Raw genomic sequence first — 17,803 nt, 5'->3', positions numbered from 1 at the left:
GACAAAGTAATATTCTCTGATGAAAGTAAATTCAAAATTTTTCATTCAGATGGGAAAGTGACTGTGTGGAGGAAGCCCAATTGTGAACTAGATGCACAAAATCTGCATAAGACTGTGAAACATGGTGGTGGTAATGTACTAGTGTGGGGCTGTATGTCATCGGGAGGGGTCGGAAATCTGGTTTTTATAGATGGTATTATGGACAAAAATGTATATTTAAATATTCTAAAAAAAAACTTAAGAGCTAGTGCGGAAAAACTTAATTTGACAAATGATTATTACTTTCAACAGGACAACGATCCGAAACATACAGCCTATTTAATGCGTTTAATGTCCCTCATACTTTAAATACACCTCCTCAATCTCCAGATGTCAACCCGATCGAAAATCTTTGGAGTGAGCTAGGAAAACGAATAAGGAAACACCATATTTCCAGTAAGGAAGCGCTTAAACGTGTTTTGCTGCAAGAATGGAATAGTTTTGAGCCTTCCTATACGCAAAAGCTGGTCCATTCAATGAAAAGGAGGCTCACTCATATTATAAAAAGAAAAGGAGGTCCTACAAAATATTAGAACTGGGATTAAATTTTATTTTTATTTGGTGTGCCAATAGTTATGTCCATTTTAAATAGAATGTAATTTTTTTTTGTTATGCTCTCGTTATGCTTAAGGAAATCTGTTTTATTTTTCATTATTATTATTGTACTAAATCTTTTATATGTTTTTAGTTAGATAGTTATTATTGGGTTACATAAATATAGTAAACATTAATAAATTACTTTATAAAATTATGGTGTGCCAATACTTTTGTCCCTCACTGTATATAACAGGAAAGTTCAATGTTGCTATCTTTTTGCACAATACTGTATGTAGATGTACAGCGCAACACTTCATAATGTTTACTTCATCACTGGACTGGCTGATTTTTTTAACAGAAATAGGTATGTATGTACATCTTGACACTATCTTTTACTGTACATATTTGGGATTGAAATACATACAAATATATGCTTTCTCCTCTTTTTTTTTGTAACTTATAATCTTTAAAATTTTAGGTAAAGAAAATAAGACTGCCTGTTTTACAGTGTTTTTTATTTAATGTTTTAATTAATTTATTTGTTTATAAGTATAACGTGTCATTTCCAGCTCTAAAGATGGTCTAAATAAAGCACAAAACGTGGGCAATTCTTCTGAAATAAAGTTTTCAGTTTTGTTTGAAGTCCTAAACCTGCGACACTTTCTTCCCATTTCAGACTAAGGGCGTTAAAATTTATTAAAAAAAAATGATGTTTATTCTTATTTTTGGTTTATGCATCAAATTAGAATTGATAAATAATTCATTAAATTCAAAGAGTTTTTTAATTTACTTTTTGTGTAATTGCCCAAATAAGTTTATGGATCATTAATCTAATTATACACGATAAATTCTCATGCACAAGCTTACTTGGTTTCCAGCATATCAATTAATTTTCCCAATGTCTGACTGATCTCTGACTCAATTTGTGACTCATCCATTTGTACTCTATGGCAACTTTCCAGAAATAAATCTTGATTTAGGAGCAGTTTTTCCAAAGATATGTTTACGTATTTTCTCCACGATTCCTCCGGATTTATATCTGAAAACGGACAAAAAAGTGATCGTTTGGTAAGTTTAGTAATATTTATGAAGAATTTAATGTATATAAAAGTTCACACCATTATTTATAATTCTATTATACAATTAACATCCAATCATTAATTATTATTTTTATTTTCCGTTAGAGACAATTCAAATACATCTTTATAAAAAAAACCTTATGACCCACATTTTTGATATCTTTAAATCTGAAACACGTCGATACTCAATTTTACGAACCGTTAACAGGGATAACTTTTCCAGATGACTTGCCAATTTGCACCATCAACGCCCGCATGCCGTTTTGAACCTCGATTCTGGTGGCATTAACCGCCGTTTCCATTATTTTTAACCGTTCTTCCATTAAGTCGTTTCGTTTCCATATTTCCATGTTCATGTCTGAGACCTGACAACATAAAATACTGTTTCGGAATTTATAGAATGTTGTTGCATATTCAACAATCTTTAAAGTTTTGAAGTAGTATAAGTCAGAAAATTATATTGCAGCAATTATAGAGTGAGGACGCGCAAGTTGGAACATATTCATTTAAAATTCAGGGGTGTGTTAGAAAAAAAAACGCTCGGACACGTTAATTTTTATTTTTTGTCGATTTTTTTGATGATGAATTCATGTGTACAGGGTGGACCAAAAATGAGCTACGACTATCAACTTAATTTTTTTAAATAGAAACACCCATTTTATTTTTTATTTCTGTATAAAATTTTAAGTATATTTCATATACCATGTCCTATACCTAACCTCAATATTTATTAAGAAATTTGCGATTAATTTTTTTATAAATAACCATGAATTTTTGGAACAGTTTATAAAAAAAAGCAAAACAAAAAACTTAAAATAAATTTTGAGATTGTTGACCATTAACTTCCTTCAAATTCATTTATTGGTTCCAACATACAAAGTATTTTTACAAGTCAACAAAATGGAAAAATACATATATGATTATAAATGCTGCATTAAAAATATCAAGTAACACAATAATAATTACAAAATGTTATTCTTCATAAAATTAAAACCTTAACTACAGATACACTATATAGACCCATGTTTAAACGAAATGAAAGTTTAAAAATTCTTCTACTGAATAAAATGTAGTATATATAGTTCTATAAGTCTGCCAGGTAGCTTATTAAAAGCTTAACAGCCAAAAACCCCACACCACTCCGACGCCTAGTCAAGCGTTGATATATGGGGACTAGTCTGTTCACATTCCGGGTTGCGTATAGCCGTGGACTTCTCCATGCATTCTATATTGTGATTTATTTTTGTGTACCCACAACAGATTTTCAAATATATAAACAGATGGTAAGGTAAGTATGCCTAGATTGGTAAAAACATGTCTACAGTCATCCCTAAAACTCAGTCCACCCAGGATTCTAACAGCCTTTCTCTGTAGAGCAAATAATTTCTTTATGCAAGGAGCATGCCCCTATGCTAAAATGGCGTAAGTTGAAACAGGATGGAAGGTTCCAAAATAGGCTGTTCTTAGAGCAGTGGGTGAAGAGCAGCTAGAAAGACAGCGAAGAGCATATACAACAATTTCAAACAAGTTCAAAGTTTTCCCGAAATATTGTCAATGTGTGCATGCCATTGAAGGAGAGGGTCCAAATGGACTCCTAAAAATTTAACTGTTGAAGTGCTGGCCATCTCCGACTGTCTCATCGTGAAAATGATTATTTATTTGTCTTTGTTTACTTATTTGTCTTTTCTGCGTTTGAAGTGTAGACGGTTCCTGTTAAACCACTCCTGCACTTGACCCTGTATAGCATCAATCCACAGCTCCGCACCCTCCAGCGAGTAAGCTGCACATGCTACAGTTGTGTCATCAGCAAAAAGTGTGAACTTACCGGTCTGTTCTATTAAAGGCAAGTCATTTATATAGATTAAAAAAAGTATGGGGCTCAAAACTGAGCCTTGGGGAACCCCTATGGTAATATTACTTTGAGCTGATGACACCCCATTCACACTCACAGCCTGCCCCCTATCTGTCAAATACGAAGCCAGAAACCTAATACTATTCGGACCAAAACTATACTTAGCAAGTTTTTGTAACATAATATTATAGCGCACACAATCAAATGCCTTGCTCAAGTCACAGAACAAGACTGCTAAAATTTAAGTTGTTAAAAGAATCCATGACAAAAGCAACAAGGTCCAGGATTGCCATAACTGTGTTTCTGTTTTTTCGGAAACGAAACTGGCAGGTTGTGAATAAATCATTTTCTTCAAAAAAACTTACTAACTGCGCAGCAATGCACTTCTCAAAGATCGTTAAAAAAATTGGTAGTAATGAGATTGGCCGATAGTTTTCCGGTTTGTTTATAAAAATAGGTATTATTTTGGCTGACTTTAGTATTTCTGGAAAGGTATTACTTTGGAGACATCGGTTTATTAGTTTGGTCAGGCGACCAATTATCACATTGTTTATTGATTTTATAAGCTTAATATTTAAGCCGAAGTTATCGCGACTTGCTTTATTTTTTAAATTTGTTAATATATCCCTAACCTCTATAAAAGATACAGGTGAGAAAGAGAATGAATTTCCCGAAGCATTCAGACATGGCAAAACTTGTACCGGATCGCTCTGTGAAATAGGAATGCTTGCGACAGTGTTATGAGCAATATTTGAAAAAAAAATGTTAAATTTATCGGCAGTTATGTTACAATAACAGTTACAATAACAGTGGATATTCAAATTTCTTGTAATACTTTACTTATTGTTTGAGGCCGGATTTGTTGTATTTCGTCTCTAATTCTGTTTTTTAATTCTTCTAAACTTTCAGGTTTATCGAAATAAACTTTAGATTTTAGATAACCCCGGTCCTGTACTTTTTTGCATTTTCCTGATGGATTTAAGTCAGATAATTAAAAACAGTAGTTCTTTATGGTTTTCTGATGATGTGAAGCTTTTCAGGACTCAAGTCCCTCACTGATGCTATTGGCCTCCAGGAGGATCTTAAGGTATTTTTTGAGTGGTGTGAAGAAAATAAAATGACTTTAAATATTGGTGTGTGTCATAAAATCACATTTTCAAGACAAAGAAAGCTGATTAACTTTGTATACTCTGTGGATGATACTCCACTCAATGTTAAAATGGACATTAAGATTCTAAGATTATCTTTTCTAGTCAGATAAACCAAATTACTTTAAAGGTAATGAAGGTATTGGGATTTATCCAAAGATCTTCAACCGATTTTTAAATATTTACATATAGGAGGTTATACTGTTCTCTAGTACGTGCCAGTTTGAAATACTGTTGTGTTGTATGGTCTCCTTCATATCACTGCTATGTCCATCAAATAGAAGGAGTGCAGAATACATTTTTAAGAATTGTAGTTTTCAGGTGTGGTTATCAGAGAGAGGAATACGAATATGAGTGGGTTAGATCAAGTCTGAATTTACATTCTTTGAAAGCAAGGAGAACCCTAATTGACATGTGTCTCTTGCATCGGGTTCCCAGTGCTATCATTGACTGCCCTTAATTGTTGGCTCTGGTTAAACTAAAGATACCCTCTGGAAATAGACGAAGCGAAAGTTTTTTTGGTCCATTCCATCGGACTAGCTATGGCGCAAATGAGCGCATTTCACGTTTGGTTTCTAAGGCTAATAGTTTGGCTGAGCAGATACATTTTTTTTAACTTAATATTTGTGATATACACCTTACAGCTTGTCTAAATGATGAACTTTTACGGTTTATGTAATTTTGAATTTGTATTGATTTGAACTAGTTTGGATACTTGTTTTGAATTATGAATTTTTATTGGCTGTTTCGGAAAATTTTTTTTACCAATAAAAAGGATGCATTTATTGCTTACTGTAATTTTAAGTGATATGTAGTTTTTATATACAGGATCGGACAAAAATTAAGGGACGCTATAATATTCCTAAAAAACTTTGTGACTACCTCATATAATTAGGAACAATTTTGTAGTATCAGTACATACCTTTGTTCATCGTATTTAAACATTCTTTGCCTCTTGTGATGAATAGCAAGAGATAAGTAAATTGTATGTTTTTATGCATTTTTTCATGGACAAAAATAAAGCGACTTGATCGATATTGTTCATATCATTAGTAGATAAACATCGGTTTTGGTCGGTATCAAATCTATATTTTGTTTAAAAATACCTCGTGGTAAAAGTTTTTCTATTGATTTTAAAGAAGGAATTATTGCATCATATCAGATGGGAACACCACAATACATAATAAAACAAGAACTAAGGGTTTTAAAATCTGTTGTGTCGAGGACCATTCAGAACTATCGAATTAGAAGAAAAGTAGTTAACCGAAAACAGACGGGTAGACCGAGAAAAACTTCAAAGAAACTGGATAGAAAAATTAATAAGAAAAGTAGAAAAAGAAGAAAAATAAAAGATATATTAGAACGGTCACCCGTCAAAACACCAGCATTTTACTTCTCAAACAATGTAAATAGAAGGTGGATGACATTGTTTGGCAGGTGGAATGCTGATGTTTTGACGGGTGACCATTCTAATATATCGTTGCACTGGACTTTATAAATATATATATTCTTGAAAATGTCATGCTACCTTATGCGGAATGGAATATGCCACTACGTTTTGTTTTCCAACACGACAATGATCCAAAACATACAGCAAAATGTATAAAAGAATGGTTTAATGAAAATAAAATAGCCATTCTTAAATGGCCAGCCCAACCGCCCGATCTTAACCCGATCGAAAATCTGTGGGAAATTGTGAATAGGCAACTTAGAAGTACAGTCTAACCTCGACTATCCGAACACGCGTTTATCCGATTAGCCGAACCAACACATTTTTGTTCATTATCCGAACCCTCTTGATTAACCGAACAGTGGCGTCAATTTGCAGGTCTCGACTCGTCAGTTTGCTTTGGTCGTTTTGTTTATTAGTTGGATTAGATCAGCTGATGGGTACACGAGACGTTAAGCGACGTGTTACGTACATGTTCTAGACGGTTTTAGTACATACAGTGTTTAATAAAAAGACTATGTTCCTGAGTATAACACAATTAGGTATATGCACTGCAAATATGTCAAAGAGCAAACGCATTTGTTTAAAGTTGAGTGATAAGGTCACAATTTTAAAAAGTATTGACGCTGGTGACAATGTGTCAAATTTAGCTACTAAGTATGGTGTTGGTAAATCTACGATCTGTGATATAAAGAAGAACCGCACAAAACATTTGGCCTACTTTGCTAGCTTGGATAATGGCCCTGGGAATCGAAAGAGTCTTAAGTTAAGTGCTAATCCTGACGTAGAGAAGGCGGTTTACACCTGGTTCTTGCAGGAGAGGTCTAGAGGTAAAATATCAATCCATAAATGTTTCTCAAACTTACGATTTTTTTTAAATTAAATTACAGGCACACCAGTATCTGGGGAAATTATTTGTGAAAAGGCAAAGTATTTTTACCAGCAACTGCATGGTAATAATACGTTTAAAGCTAGCTCAGGGTGGCTCCACAATTTAAAGCAGAGATTTGGAATTCGACAGCTTTCTATTTTCGGGGAAAAACTTTCCAGTGACCTCTCTGCAGTAGATCCTTTCAAACTAAAACTTCATGATAAAATTAAGGAGTTAGGCTTAAATGCCCATCAACTTTATAATGCTGATGAAAGTGGGCTATTTTGGAAAATGTTGCCTCAAAAAACATTGGTTTTTAACCAAGAAAATTCAGCTCCAGGCAGAAAACAAAATAAAGAGCGGATAACATTTATGCCTTTTTCAAATGCTTCAGGTACCCACGAGTTAAAATTACTGGTTCTTGGTAAATCAAAGAGGCCACATTCATTTAAAAGCCATTACATTCCTGTAGTTTACATGGGTCAAAAAAAAGCATGGGTAACAAGAGAAATTTTCACAGAATGGTTTCACACGTGCTTTGTCCCCGCCGTACGTCAAAAAATGCATGACTTGGGTTTACCTGAAAAAGCACTGCTACTCCTTGATAATGCACCTGGACATCAGAAAATTTATCCAGCGAGGATAAACAAATTTGTGTAATGTTTTTACCTCCTAACTGCACTACTTTGATCCAACCAATGAATCAACACGTAATTCAAGCAGTCAAACTGTACTATCGGAAAAAGCTTTAAAAAAAATTGTTGAAACACCAGGAGATATATCGGCGGAATTGAAAAAAATTACTTTAAAGGATGTCGTAAACGAACTGGCTGAAGCTTGGCAAAATGTCAATCAAAGCTTGTTAAGAAGATCTTGGAAATCGCTCTTACCACCAAATTTGATTGCACAGGAGTGGGATGAAGAAGATCTAATATCTCTTGCTAGTTTAGCGAATCGCTTAAAAATAGGTATTTTTCATCAAGAGCTGGGTGAAGTCATAGATCTATCAAAAAAAATTGAAATAAGTTTAGCTGATGAGGAAATACAACAATGGGCTGTAGGAAAAGAAGAAACCGTCGAAAAAATGACCGAAGAAGATATTATAATAAATTTGGATGAGGAAGATCAAGATTCAGAAGAAGAACATGGGCTCATAGCTACCAAGTCTATAATGCATAATGAAGCGGTATCCTCTTTTGATAAATGTATAGAGTGGGCAAATAATAATGGAGAAGCTTAACACCAAATCCTTCTATTGGAAGAAATGAGAAATAGGGCCAACCAAATGGCAATGATAGTATTCATTCATTCAAAGCAAAAAAATTACCGATTTTTTAAATAAGTGTTTTTTTTTGTGTTAAGGTTTTTACATATTTATATGTTTATAAAAAAAATGAAAACTGACATGAAATGTTTTACTTAATGGTTGTATACATATTTTAATAAAGAAATTTGCAACAAAAACATGTTTTTATATAAAACTTAATTATCCGAATATTTTGCTTATACGAACGGGCACTTGCAATTAATGATTCGGATAATCGAGGTTATACTGTAAAACCTATAAAAACAAAGAGTACATTTTTGAGGAAATTAAGAATATATGGAAAAATATTGATAAAGATATATTTGATAATTTAATTTCTTCCACGCCTTAAAGGTAATCGCAAATAAAGGCTTGTGGACTTAATATTAAGGGCGCAATCTGATAATGTTTTCTTTTATTTTTATTGTATGCGTCGCTTAATTTTTGTCGTATAGAAATATTTAACTTTTCTTTTTCTTTTTATGATCTTGTTTATACGGAAGAATTTTGGTATGCTATGTAATAAATATATGTTTATTAATGAGTGTATTTGTTTTATTGAGTTTTAATTCTTCTTGCGTTTTTGCTTTTTTGATAAAAGAAAAAAACTGTATCGTCGCTCTATTTTTGTCCGATACTGTATGAGATATTTTTCACAAGCTTAGATGTAATTTATATATAAAACAATAAAACAATCTTACTTAAAAATTATATTATTCATCATTATTTCGCAAAACTCTATTCTGTGGATGTGAAATTTTATGGGTGCCATTTATTCCTATGCAAAAATTTTAGCACATGATTTACTAACAGACTGATCTGCAGCAACTTGTCAAGTTGATTTATGTGGATTTTCTTATAAATTGAGCAAAATATCTAATTATCTGTTTTCTGGAAGCGTGGGACGGTCCATGTTATATTTGTCTCTAACATGACCAAAATCTCTAAACTTTTTTTAAAATTTTGCTTACTACCGAACGTGTAATAGGCCCCTCCGGGTACTTATTTTTAAATAGATCGCACAGTTCGGCCTGTGTTCGAGTCTTGTCGCCATATCCTACCATCATCATAATTTCAATTCTTTGTTTTTCAGTTTAACGCGCCATACTTTTATACTTTGCAACTGCACTTGACACTTACTGACATTTACGTAAAGAAATACATACTGTTTCCATGCGATTAAATGGTGACAAGGTGTCAACAATCAAATATACCTGTTAAAAAACTATGAAAAAACATATTTGAATTTGCTCAAATGACTCAAACAGTTGCAAATTTATTAATAATGTTAGTATTAGGTATAAAACATGGTATACAAAATATACTTAAAATTCTATGCAGAATTCAAAAATGTAATAAAAAATAGGTTCCGTTTCATAAATTGAAGTTGATGGTCGTTGCTTATTTTTGATTCACCCTGTATACATGAATTCATCATCAAAAAATAAAAATCGAGGTGTCCGTGCGTTTTTTTTCTAACACACCCCTGAATTTTAAAAGAATTTGTGCAACATGCGCGTCCTCACTGTATAAACGTTACCTTATTTGCATATGAGTTAAAATCATTCTTTAATTCTTTCTTCATGTCAGTTACTAAAGGCGTATTTTCCAGAGTGTTAAATCGCCTTGTTAGGTTTAAAAACATATTGTTAACTGTGAAATTTACTTCTCTCAGCATATGTCCGCCTTGTACAGTGCTCTAAAAAATATCAATCATCAGTTTCATTTACTAATAACAATTTAATAAATTCAGTACTTCTAAAGAGTTGCTTATGTTTATTAAAATCTTATCAGTTTTTACTATTGAGCTCCTGTAATCTTCCAAAGTTGATAATGTTTCAGATAACTCAGACTCTATGTCAGAGTTTCTTTGAATCATATCCTCTTCCATCCTTTCCAACCTTTGCAGCGTTGAATCAACTTTACTCTGAAATAATATTATGCCGCATAAAATTAATTACACAATATAAGCTTACCTGAATTTTATCAAATCCAATCTCAATTTTCCTATCGACATAATTCATTCTGTGACTTAATCCTTCATAAAATGTTTCAAGTTTTTTATAAAGCTGCGTCTTAGCCAAATCATCCTTATAATTTTTATTACTAATATTTTCGGATATTTGGTTGAGGTTTAGCATGGCCATAGACTCTAATCGAATAAGTTTAGTGTCTAAAACGTCCAGCTTTCGACTGTATTGGTCTAGTTTGCTTTTTAGAGTTTCTGATAGTTGCATGGTGTAGATGTTGTCTAAGTTACGAAGACGATCTTCTATCGCTATCAGGACACTTTCAAATGTCTGAAATTAGATTATAGAGCTTAGGGTGTATTAAAATGAATCGAAATATATGCTGGGTAGTAGAAATATCATTTCAAAGTTCTAACTTTTTTGACCAACATCTATTATCTTGACCTAACATCTATATCTGACCTAACTTTATACTACGAATTCAAGTAAATGATAAATAAATAATATACTTATCTATACTTTAAAAGCTCATATTTATTTTATGTATCTAAAATTCATGCAATTATTATGAGTTTAACTATTGCGGTTATTTCCTGCATAATAATGAATTACAAAGTGGTTTAATACTCCTATGAAAAATTATGATTATGACTTCTATTCCTTAAAAACAGTAAGTAAGCTTCCACTCATAAGAAAAAAAGTTTATGATGATTTTTTTTAAAAGCAAAATTTCGTAGTTATTTTTTCAGGTCTCTTGAAAAATACATCAGTTTTTTTACGATCCAGCCATTTACAAAATAAGTCAAACTGATACAACAGTAAGAATATTACACAGGCATCTAGCTTATTAATTATCACTTCCTGTTAATAACACCAGTAATCTCAAATACGATTATTGTTATTGAGATTTTAAAAACTGTGATTACTATTCTATGAATAACTTTTTTGCCTCTCATTCTGTATTCCTTGGGAACAGGAGTTTGATACAACTAATGTTAATAAGTGTGTCAACTATTTTTACAGTGATTTCTACTATCCTTTTGTTTCTTTCAGTTAAGCATTATAAATCATCTAAATTTCCTCCCTGGTTCAGTGAAATACAATAATTAATTATAGAGAAAAAACAGTACATCGGAAACAGTTTCGTTATTTAATAGCCAGACCAAAATCGATAATGTTAAAGTTGGGAGAACTCGTTCAGATTTACTCACATTTTATAAAATATTAAATGAAATTTTTTCAAAATCCTGTTAGGTTTCGTTTGCCTGCATCATGCTAATTACGGTTTATTTCCTCCAATCACCAGAATGATGAGAGCTAATCTTGACCTCTTCATAGATAACTCTGGCTGTTCTAGTTGCTAATTCATATAGATGTTGAACCATTGTCGTAGATTGTGCATCCATGAATGTCGTCTTCTTCCCGGTCCCCTCCTCTCGTCCTTAGACTATTAACTGTAGCAAGCGCTACTTAGTATACCTCATGATATGTCCAAAGTGTTCAACCTTCTTTCCACAGCTCGAAGGATTCTTGTTTGTCTAATTTTTTTAAGGTGGCTTCCGGTGTGGTCCATGCCGCTGCTCCAAAGAAAAAAATTGGGATGACATGATAACACTTGACCAGTCTTAATTTTAGGTCTATTAAGATTTTGCTTGTGAACCACTTTTTCATATTCGCATTCGCGCTTTTTCAATTGGTATTCTTATTTTTGTACTGATCTCAATTTGTGTTGACTGTGGTTCCAAGGTATGTGTATGTCTCTACTTATTCTATGTTTTGGTTGTTTAATATTAATTGCATCGAAGACTGTTGTGTTCTGCTGACGAGCATGCATTTAGTTTTGGTTGTATTTTGTTATTCTTGACTTGTGTTTATGCTTTGCATGAGTCTTTCAAGCTTGTTGCAGTTATTTGTGATATTAACTCTATCATCAGCATATCTAATGTTATTGATTATCTCTCCGTTCAATTTGATGCCTTGTGAAACTTCGCCAAGTCAGGAGACTCATCCCTGTCGTACACCCTTTTTAATATTTCTCTTTTCACTGTGTAAGTTGCCTATCTTTATCTCAGCACTTTGGTTCCAATAGAGACAGGACATGGTTATAATGCGCAGATCCTTGCCATTAATATGTATCTCCCTGAGCATTTCCATGAGTTAGTTATGTTTGACATTATCTTCGCCTTGAAGAAGTCGAATGAAGCACAATTGGACGTCCTTGTGCATGTCTCTGCATCTTTCAATTAAAACTTGCAGATTGAAGATCGCTTCTCTTGTGCCCAATGTGCTTCGGCATCCAAATTATGACTCCGATATATTTGCTTCGCATTTGTTATATATTCTTTTGTGTATGATTTTGGTGAAAAATTAAATTTATCAGGCTTATTAATCAATCGATGTTGATCACAGTGTTTTAAGCTTGGTGTTTTAGGTATGGCTACAAATCGAAGCCATTCCTCCGGAATCTACCCTTTGTCGTAAAAAGTGTTAAAAAGACTTGTCAGAAAATCGAGGAAGTGGTGATCCTTTTGGCATAAGAGTTTTATAATTTCACCCTATATGTTGTCGGGACCGGTTGTTTTGTTGTTTTTTAGCGATGAAATGGCTTTTTCCACTTACACAGACTTTAGTATTAGGGTCCAGTGATGTCCCTATCTTAGTCGTCAGTCTGCGTTCATCGTTAGAAAGTCGTTCAATGTAATTTTAAAGTCGTCTGATATATGGTTTCCGTCTGCATCTATTATTCTCGATTGGGAATTATTATTTTTCCTTTAGGTTGTTAACTCTTTGATCCTTTTTGTACATCATGTATCTTCTGTTACATCCTTCGATTTCACCGCATTTCTCCTTTAGCCAGCGTTTCTTCGCTTCGTTTACCTTTGTTTTTATATTTCAAATTGTTTCTTGGTACTTTGATGAATTTTTGCATTTATGTGTCTTCTTTCCTCCATCATATCAATGCTTTTATCCTTCATCCATTCCTTCTTCTTTACGAGGCCCTGTAACAGAAGGCCTTGTTTGTCACTTCAACAGCTCCCTTATTTCCTCCCATTTGGTAACTGCGTCTATTGCGGGTTTACTTAAGTTTCCGATATTTCTTCTTAAGGATTCCTGTACTCGTTTGTACCAAACATTATGATTTCATAATGTTTAGTTTGGTTTTGTTAGTCTTCCCTTCTATATATTTTAGTTTGATTACCACCTTATCCACTACTAGGCACTGATCCGATTGAACGTCAGAATCTGTCGTCTGGTATCGTGATGAGGTCAATCTAATTTCTTACATTTGTTTCTTTAGAGCTGCTGGCGATTTCTAGGTGCAAATCTGCGGTGGAGGGGGAAGAGGCAGTTCGAAAAAATATTACTTATCAATAGTTTTTGTTCCTGACACAAGCGTATGAGACGCTCCCCTCTCTTATTTCTAATTCCTAATCCGTATCTGCCCCCAACGTTTATCACCTTATCTGTGCCGAGCTTTGCATTGAAGTCGCCCATTATTATGTCCCGTTTTTCTTAGTCATTCTTATCAGGGTCTCCAGTTGTTGGTAAAATTCCACAGTCTCGTTATCTTTGTTCTGTGTTGGTGTATATACTTATATGATATTTAGATCGACTGGATACGCTTTCAGCTGAAGGAGTGACATTCTGTCTGAGAAGAGAGTGTATGCTTTTACTGCACTTTTTAAGGACGGGGAAACGATTACGCCTACTTCATTTCTGTGTATCTTGTTTGCATTTTCGCAGTAGTAGCTTGTGTGGTTTTAAATTGTACATTGTCCAAAGTTAGGCCATCAAGCTTTATTGATTCCTAGTATATCAAGCAAATAGCACATGAACCTCTAGGAGTGTATTGGCTTGCAAAGAAGCACTAGATATAATAAAGGGCATTACTGCAATATCCGGCGCAAACGTACCTTTATTTATAGTGATTTTAATATAGATCTACTAGCGGATAACCTCACTTCAGCTGAGTTCACCAAACTTGTCAGCACATATGACTTTAAATTCCTGGTAAATAGCGCAACTAGAATCTCAAAAACAAATATTGTTATAATAACATAATTGTGCAATTAATTGTAAATGTACTCTATGGAACACTTATATGTCAGATCATATGGCTATTACTAATACATATGAATCAATAAATGAAAGTACCGAAAACACCCACACAACGGTTTTAGAGTTCAGACCGTATTGTGGAGACAGATTTTCTCGCTGTGTTACTTCATTACTAAACGTTGACTGATTGTTGGTACTTGATAATTGTAACGTTTACAATTCTTTTGAAATATTTCTCAATGTTCTAATGTCTATTATAGACTTTCATATTCCCAAAAAAACTAAAACAATTCTCACCACAAATAAAGAAAAAAAAATGGTTTAATAATGAACTGAAGAGATTGAGAGATAACTTAAACTTCTTTTCTACCTTAAATAAACATAACAGTACTCTAGATCTCTCAGAATGGCTAAAAATCTCTCGCTATTATAATGGCTAAACTCGTATTATACAAACAAAATAGGAAATAGTCATAACAAATCCAAAACCATCTGGAACATCATTAAAGAAACAAAAAATAATGATCTTAGTAATTCGAAATGTAATGTAACTCCAATGAGTTTAACAAATTCTTTGTGAATATAGCTGACTCAATTACAAATACACTGCAAAAATCTAATGACCCTGTACAATTTACAGCAAAATATGTACATAACAATTCAACAGTATTTCTCTCACCTGTTACCGAAATAGAGGTCATTGATAATAATAATAATAATAATAATACATCGTTTATTTGCCCAATTTACAATAAAATATTATATCTTAACTAGATACAAAGATAATAAATATCATATGCTTTAAAATTAAAAAAACATCTTAACCATAATATAGGCAAAAAGGAGGCTAAAGGCAATTTAAAAAAGATTCGTGTTTAACCTCCTTCATTATGATCCTTCATTATGATCTTTTAAAAAGTTTAAGTGATAGTTCTGCTCAAGACATCTTTGGTTTGAGCAATAAAATATTGAAACAACTTGCAAATGGTTTGGCCTTACCACTATCTCTAATAAAACAAATGTTTTTCATCTGGTACATTTCCACAAAAGCTTAAAATAAGTAAAGTTGTTCCTATATTTAAAAAGGGTAATATGGATGATCCAGGAAATCATCTACCCATATCAATAATACCGATATTATCCAAGCCCATTGAGCTCTGTCTAAACCAACGTCTCATATCTTTTTTTGATAAACATAATTTACTTTCACCAGCACAGTTTGGCTTTCGAAAAGGAAGATCCACTGCTGATGCACTCAGGGTAATGGTAGACTACCTGGTTGATGCATTTGAGGGGGGCAAGACAGTGGGTGCAATTTTCTGCGACCTCTCAAAAGCGTTGGACTGTGTCACGCATAATATTTTGTTGAGCAAGTTGGATTTTTATGGTATCCGGGGTATCTGCCTGGAACTTATCCAGTTCTACCTTTGAGAGCGTCAGCAGATGGTGACTTGAGTGGAGGAAGAACATCCTCCATACTTCCAATAACAACAGGCAGGGTGCCTCAGGGATCAATCTTGGGTCCTCTTCTGTTTTTACTTTATGTAAATGAATTACCCGCCTACTTCTCAGAGGTGATATCTGTACAATATGCGGATGACACAACTCTTCTCAGTCGGCATTCAGATCTGATTTCCCTACAGAATGGAACTAGTGCAACTCTTTACAAGTTAAAAGTATGGTTTGCTAATAATAATCTATGCTTGAATCTAAATAAAACAGAGGTGGTTAATTTCTCTTTAAGGGATAGACATCAGAGAATAGACGCGATCAAATTTCTGGGTGTTTATCTAGATAATAAATTATCATGGAAGAGCCATATAATAGATCTGGCAATAAAACTCTCGTCGGTTCTTTTTCTGTTGCGCAGAATTGTTCAATTGGCGCCTCCAGTAGTATGTAGAACGGCGTATATGGGACTCTTTCAATCAAAGTTGTCATATGGACTGTTACTTTGGGGTAACTCGGCTGACTGGCAGAGAGCATTTAAGTTGCAAAAATCGGCACTTAGAATTTTAGAAAACAAAAAACCAATAGATAGTTGTAGACCTTTATTCAAAAATTTAAAAATCATGACAATGCCTGGCCTATACATTCACCAATGTCTGATGTTTGCTAGAACACACTCTTTTAGATTTAGCACAGTAAATAGTAGGCACTTATATGACACCAGACAAGGAGGAAATCTCTTACTTCTACAACACCGGCGTAGTCTGACCCTTAAGGGCTATATGAGTAATGCCATAAAACTTTTTAATACAATACCCCAAACCACAAAACAACTACATTTAAACAGATTTAAGCAAGTAACGAAAAACCTGATTTTGGAGATCTGTCCATACTCATTGGACGAATTCTACAATAGTCTTTAACCTAGTCTATCAAAATGTATCGAATACTATACTTTTATACCTGTATAACAAATGTTTCATACATACTTGTGAGCATTTCTGATGCGAACCAAAATTGTATTTTGTTTTATATTGTGAACAAAATGTAAGTTTTTTTATTTGCTATGTTATGTAGGTAAAACTCTGATAGATTAATGTCTCCCTTTATGCACTGTATTATTGGCGTTTGACAGTTTATACTTCTTGACGATGCTAAGCTGTTGGATGTATATGAGCAAATAAAGAAGTATTATTATTATTATTATTATCCCTCAGATGTATACTAAGACATGTCGACTTCAAAAAGGCAAACAAATGGTTGTAAGTTACATATATCTGCCAATCAGTGAAATTTGCTGGGTGTCTAATTCTGGTGTAATAACAGATGTGAGCCACAATCGGCCGTTGAGTCACAGTTGTCTAATCAATCCACTTATTTTAAATCTAACCTGACGTAAGTTCTCATTGAGGTGCTGAGAGTACATTTTTTCTTGTATACGTATTTTAAAACCAATAATTCTATTAAACTGTTGCATTCCTTTAATCTGTTGACCATAGTGAGAAGACCCCACAAATCACTGCTTGTATAAATGAATAAGTGAATAAAACGTCTAGAAAAGTCACCGTCTATACTAAGAAGGGTTTAATTCTAATTGCTTTTAAATGCCTCTTAAGACTGACCAATAAAACAATAATCAGTCCTTCGGCTAGGCTAAATTATATACTTATTAATAGAAGAGAGTGCAGTCTCATATCTTGTTACAATGATGAATTCGACGGAAAAAGGTCATTTTATTTTATTCATTTTGCCGAATGTATATTTTACTCTTTTTCGGGTCCTTTAATACAAATGAAGTTTTTGCAGTTGAGTTGTTGCTGTTTTAGGGTAGGGATTAGAAAATGTACACTGGTGGCCAAAAGTAGATTGACAACTACTTATTTTTCAAATTTGTTTATATCACGGTTCAGGAGATGATAAATTAGGTGGGACAGTACCTGATTAAAAAACAACGGAGCCTATTTGTAATGTTTAATTATATTTAAACTATTTATTCGTAATACTCAATTTTATTGAAAAAAAATTAAAAAACTAAACAATTTT

The 17,803-nt window shown here is 33.3% G+C and overlaps 2 protein-coding genes across 2 annotated transcripts in view; one reads left to right on the top strand and one right to left on the bottom strand.

The window, feature by feature from the left end:
- Nucleotides 1-17,803, top strand: part of LOC126743636 (Golgi-associated PDZ and coiled-coil motif-containing protein-like) — a 98,097-nt gene that overhangs the window by 16,595 nt on the left and 63,699 nt on the right. The window lies entirely within an intron of this gene.
- The window catches only part of LOC126743628 (myosin-7-like), a 47,299-nt gene that overhangs the window by 16,094 nt on the left and 13,402 nt on the right, over nt 1-17,803 (bottom strand). The window contains exons 2-6 of the mRNA XM_050450813.1: nt 10,259-10,582; nt 10,039-10,209; nt 9,823-9,981; nt 1,855-2,020; nt 1,444-1,615 (exon numbers count right to left, since the gene is read on the bottom strand). Coding sequence (XP_050306770.1) covers nt 1,444-1,615; nt 1,855-2,020; nt 9,823-9,981; nt 10,039-10,209; nt 10,259-10,582 — 992 coding nt within the window. The remainder of the gene's footprint in view (nt 1-1,443; nt 1,616-1,854; nt 2,021-9,822; nt 9,982-10,038; nt 10,210-10,258; nt 10,583-17,803) is intronic.

Source organism: Anthonomus grandis, chromosome 13 (assembly GCF_022605725.1).
Source record: "Anthonomus grandis grandis chromosome 13, icAntGran1.3, whole genome shotgun sequence".
Taxonomy (NCBI): domain Eukaryota; kingdom Metazoa; phylum Arthropoda; class Insecta; order Coleoptera; family Curculionidae; genus Anthonomus; species Anthonomus grandis.
The sequence above is the reverse complement of the archived record's forward strand: the minus strand, read 5'-3'. Positions and strand labels throughout refer to the sequence as shown.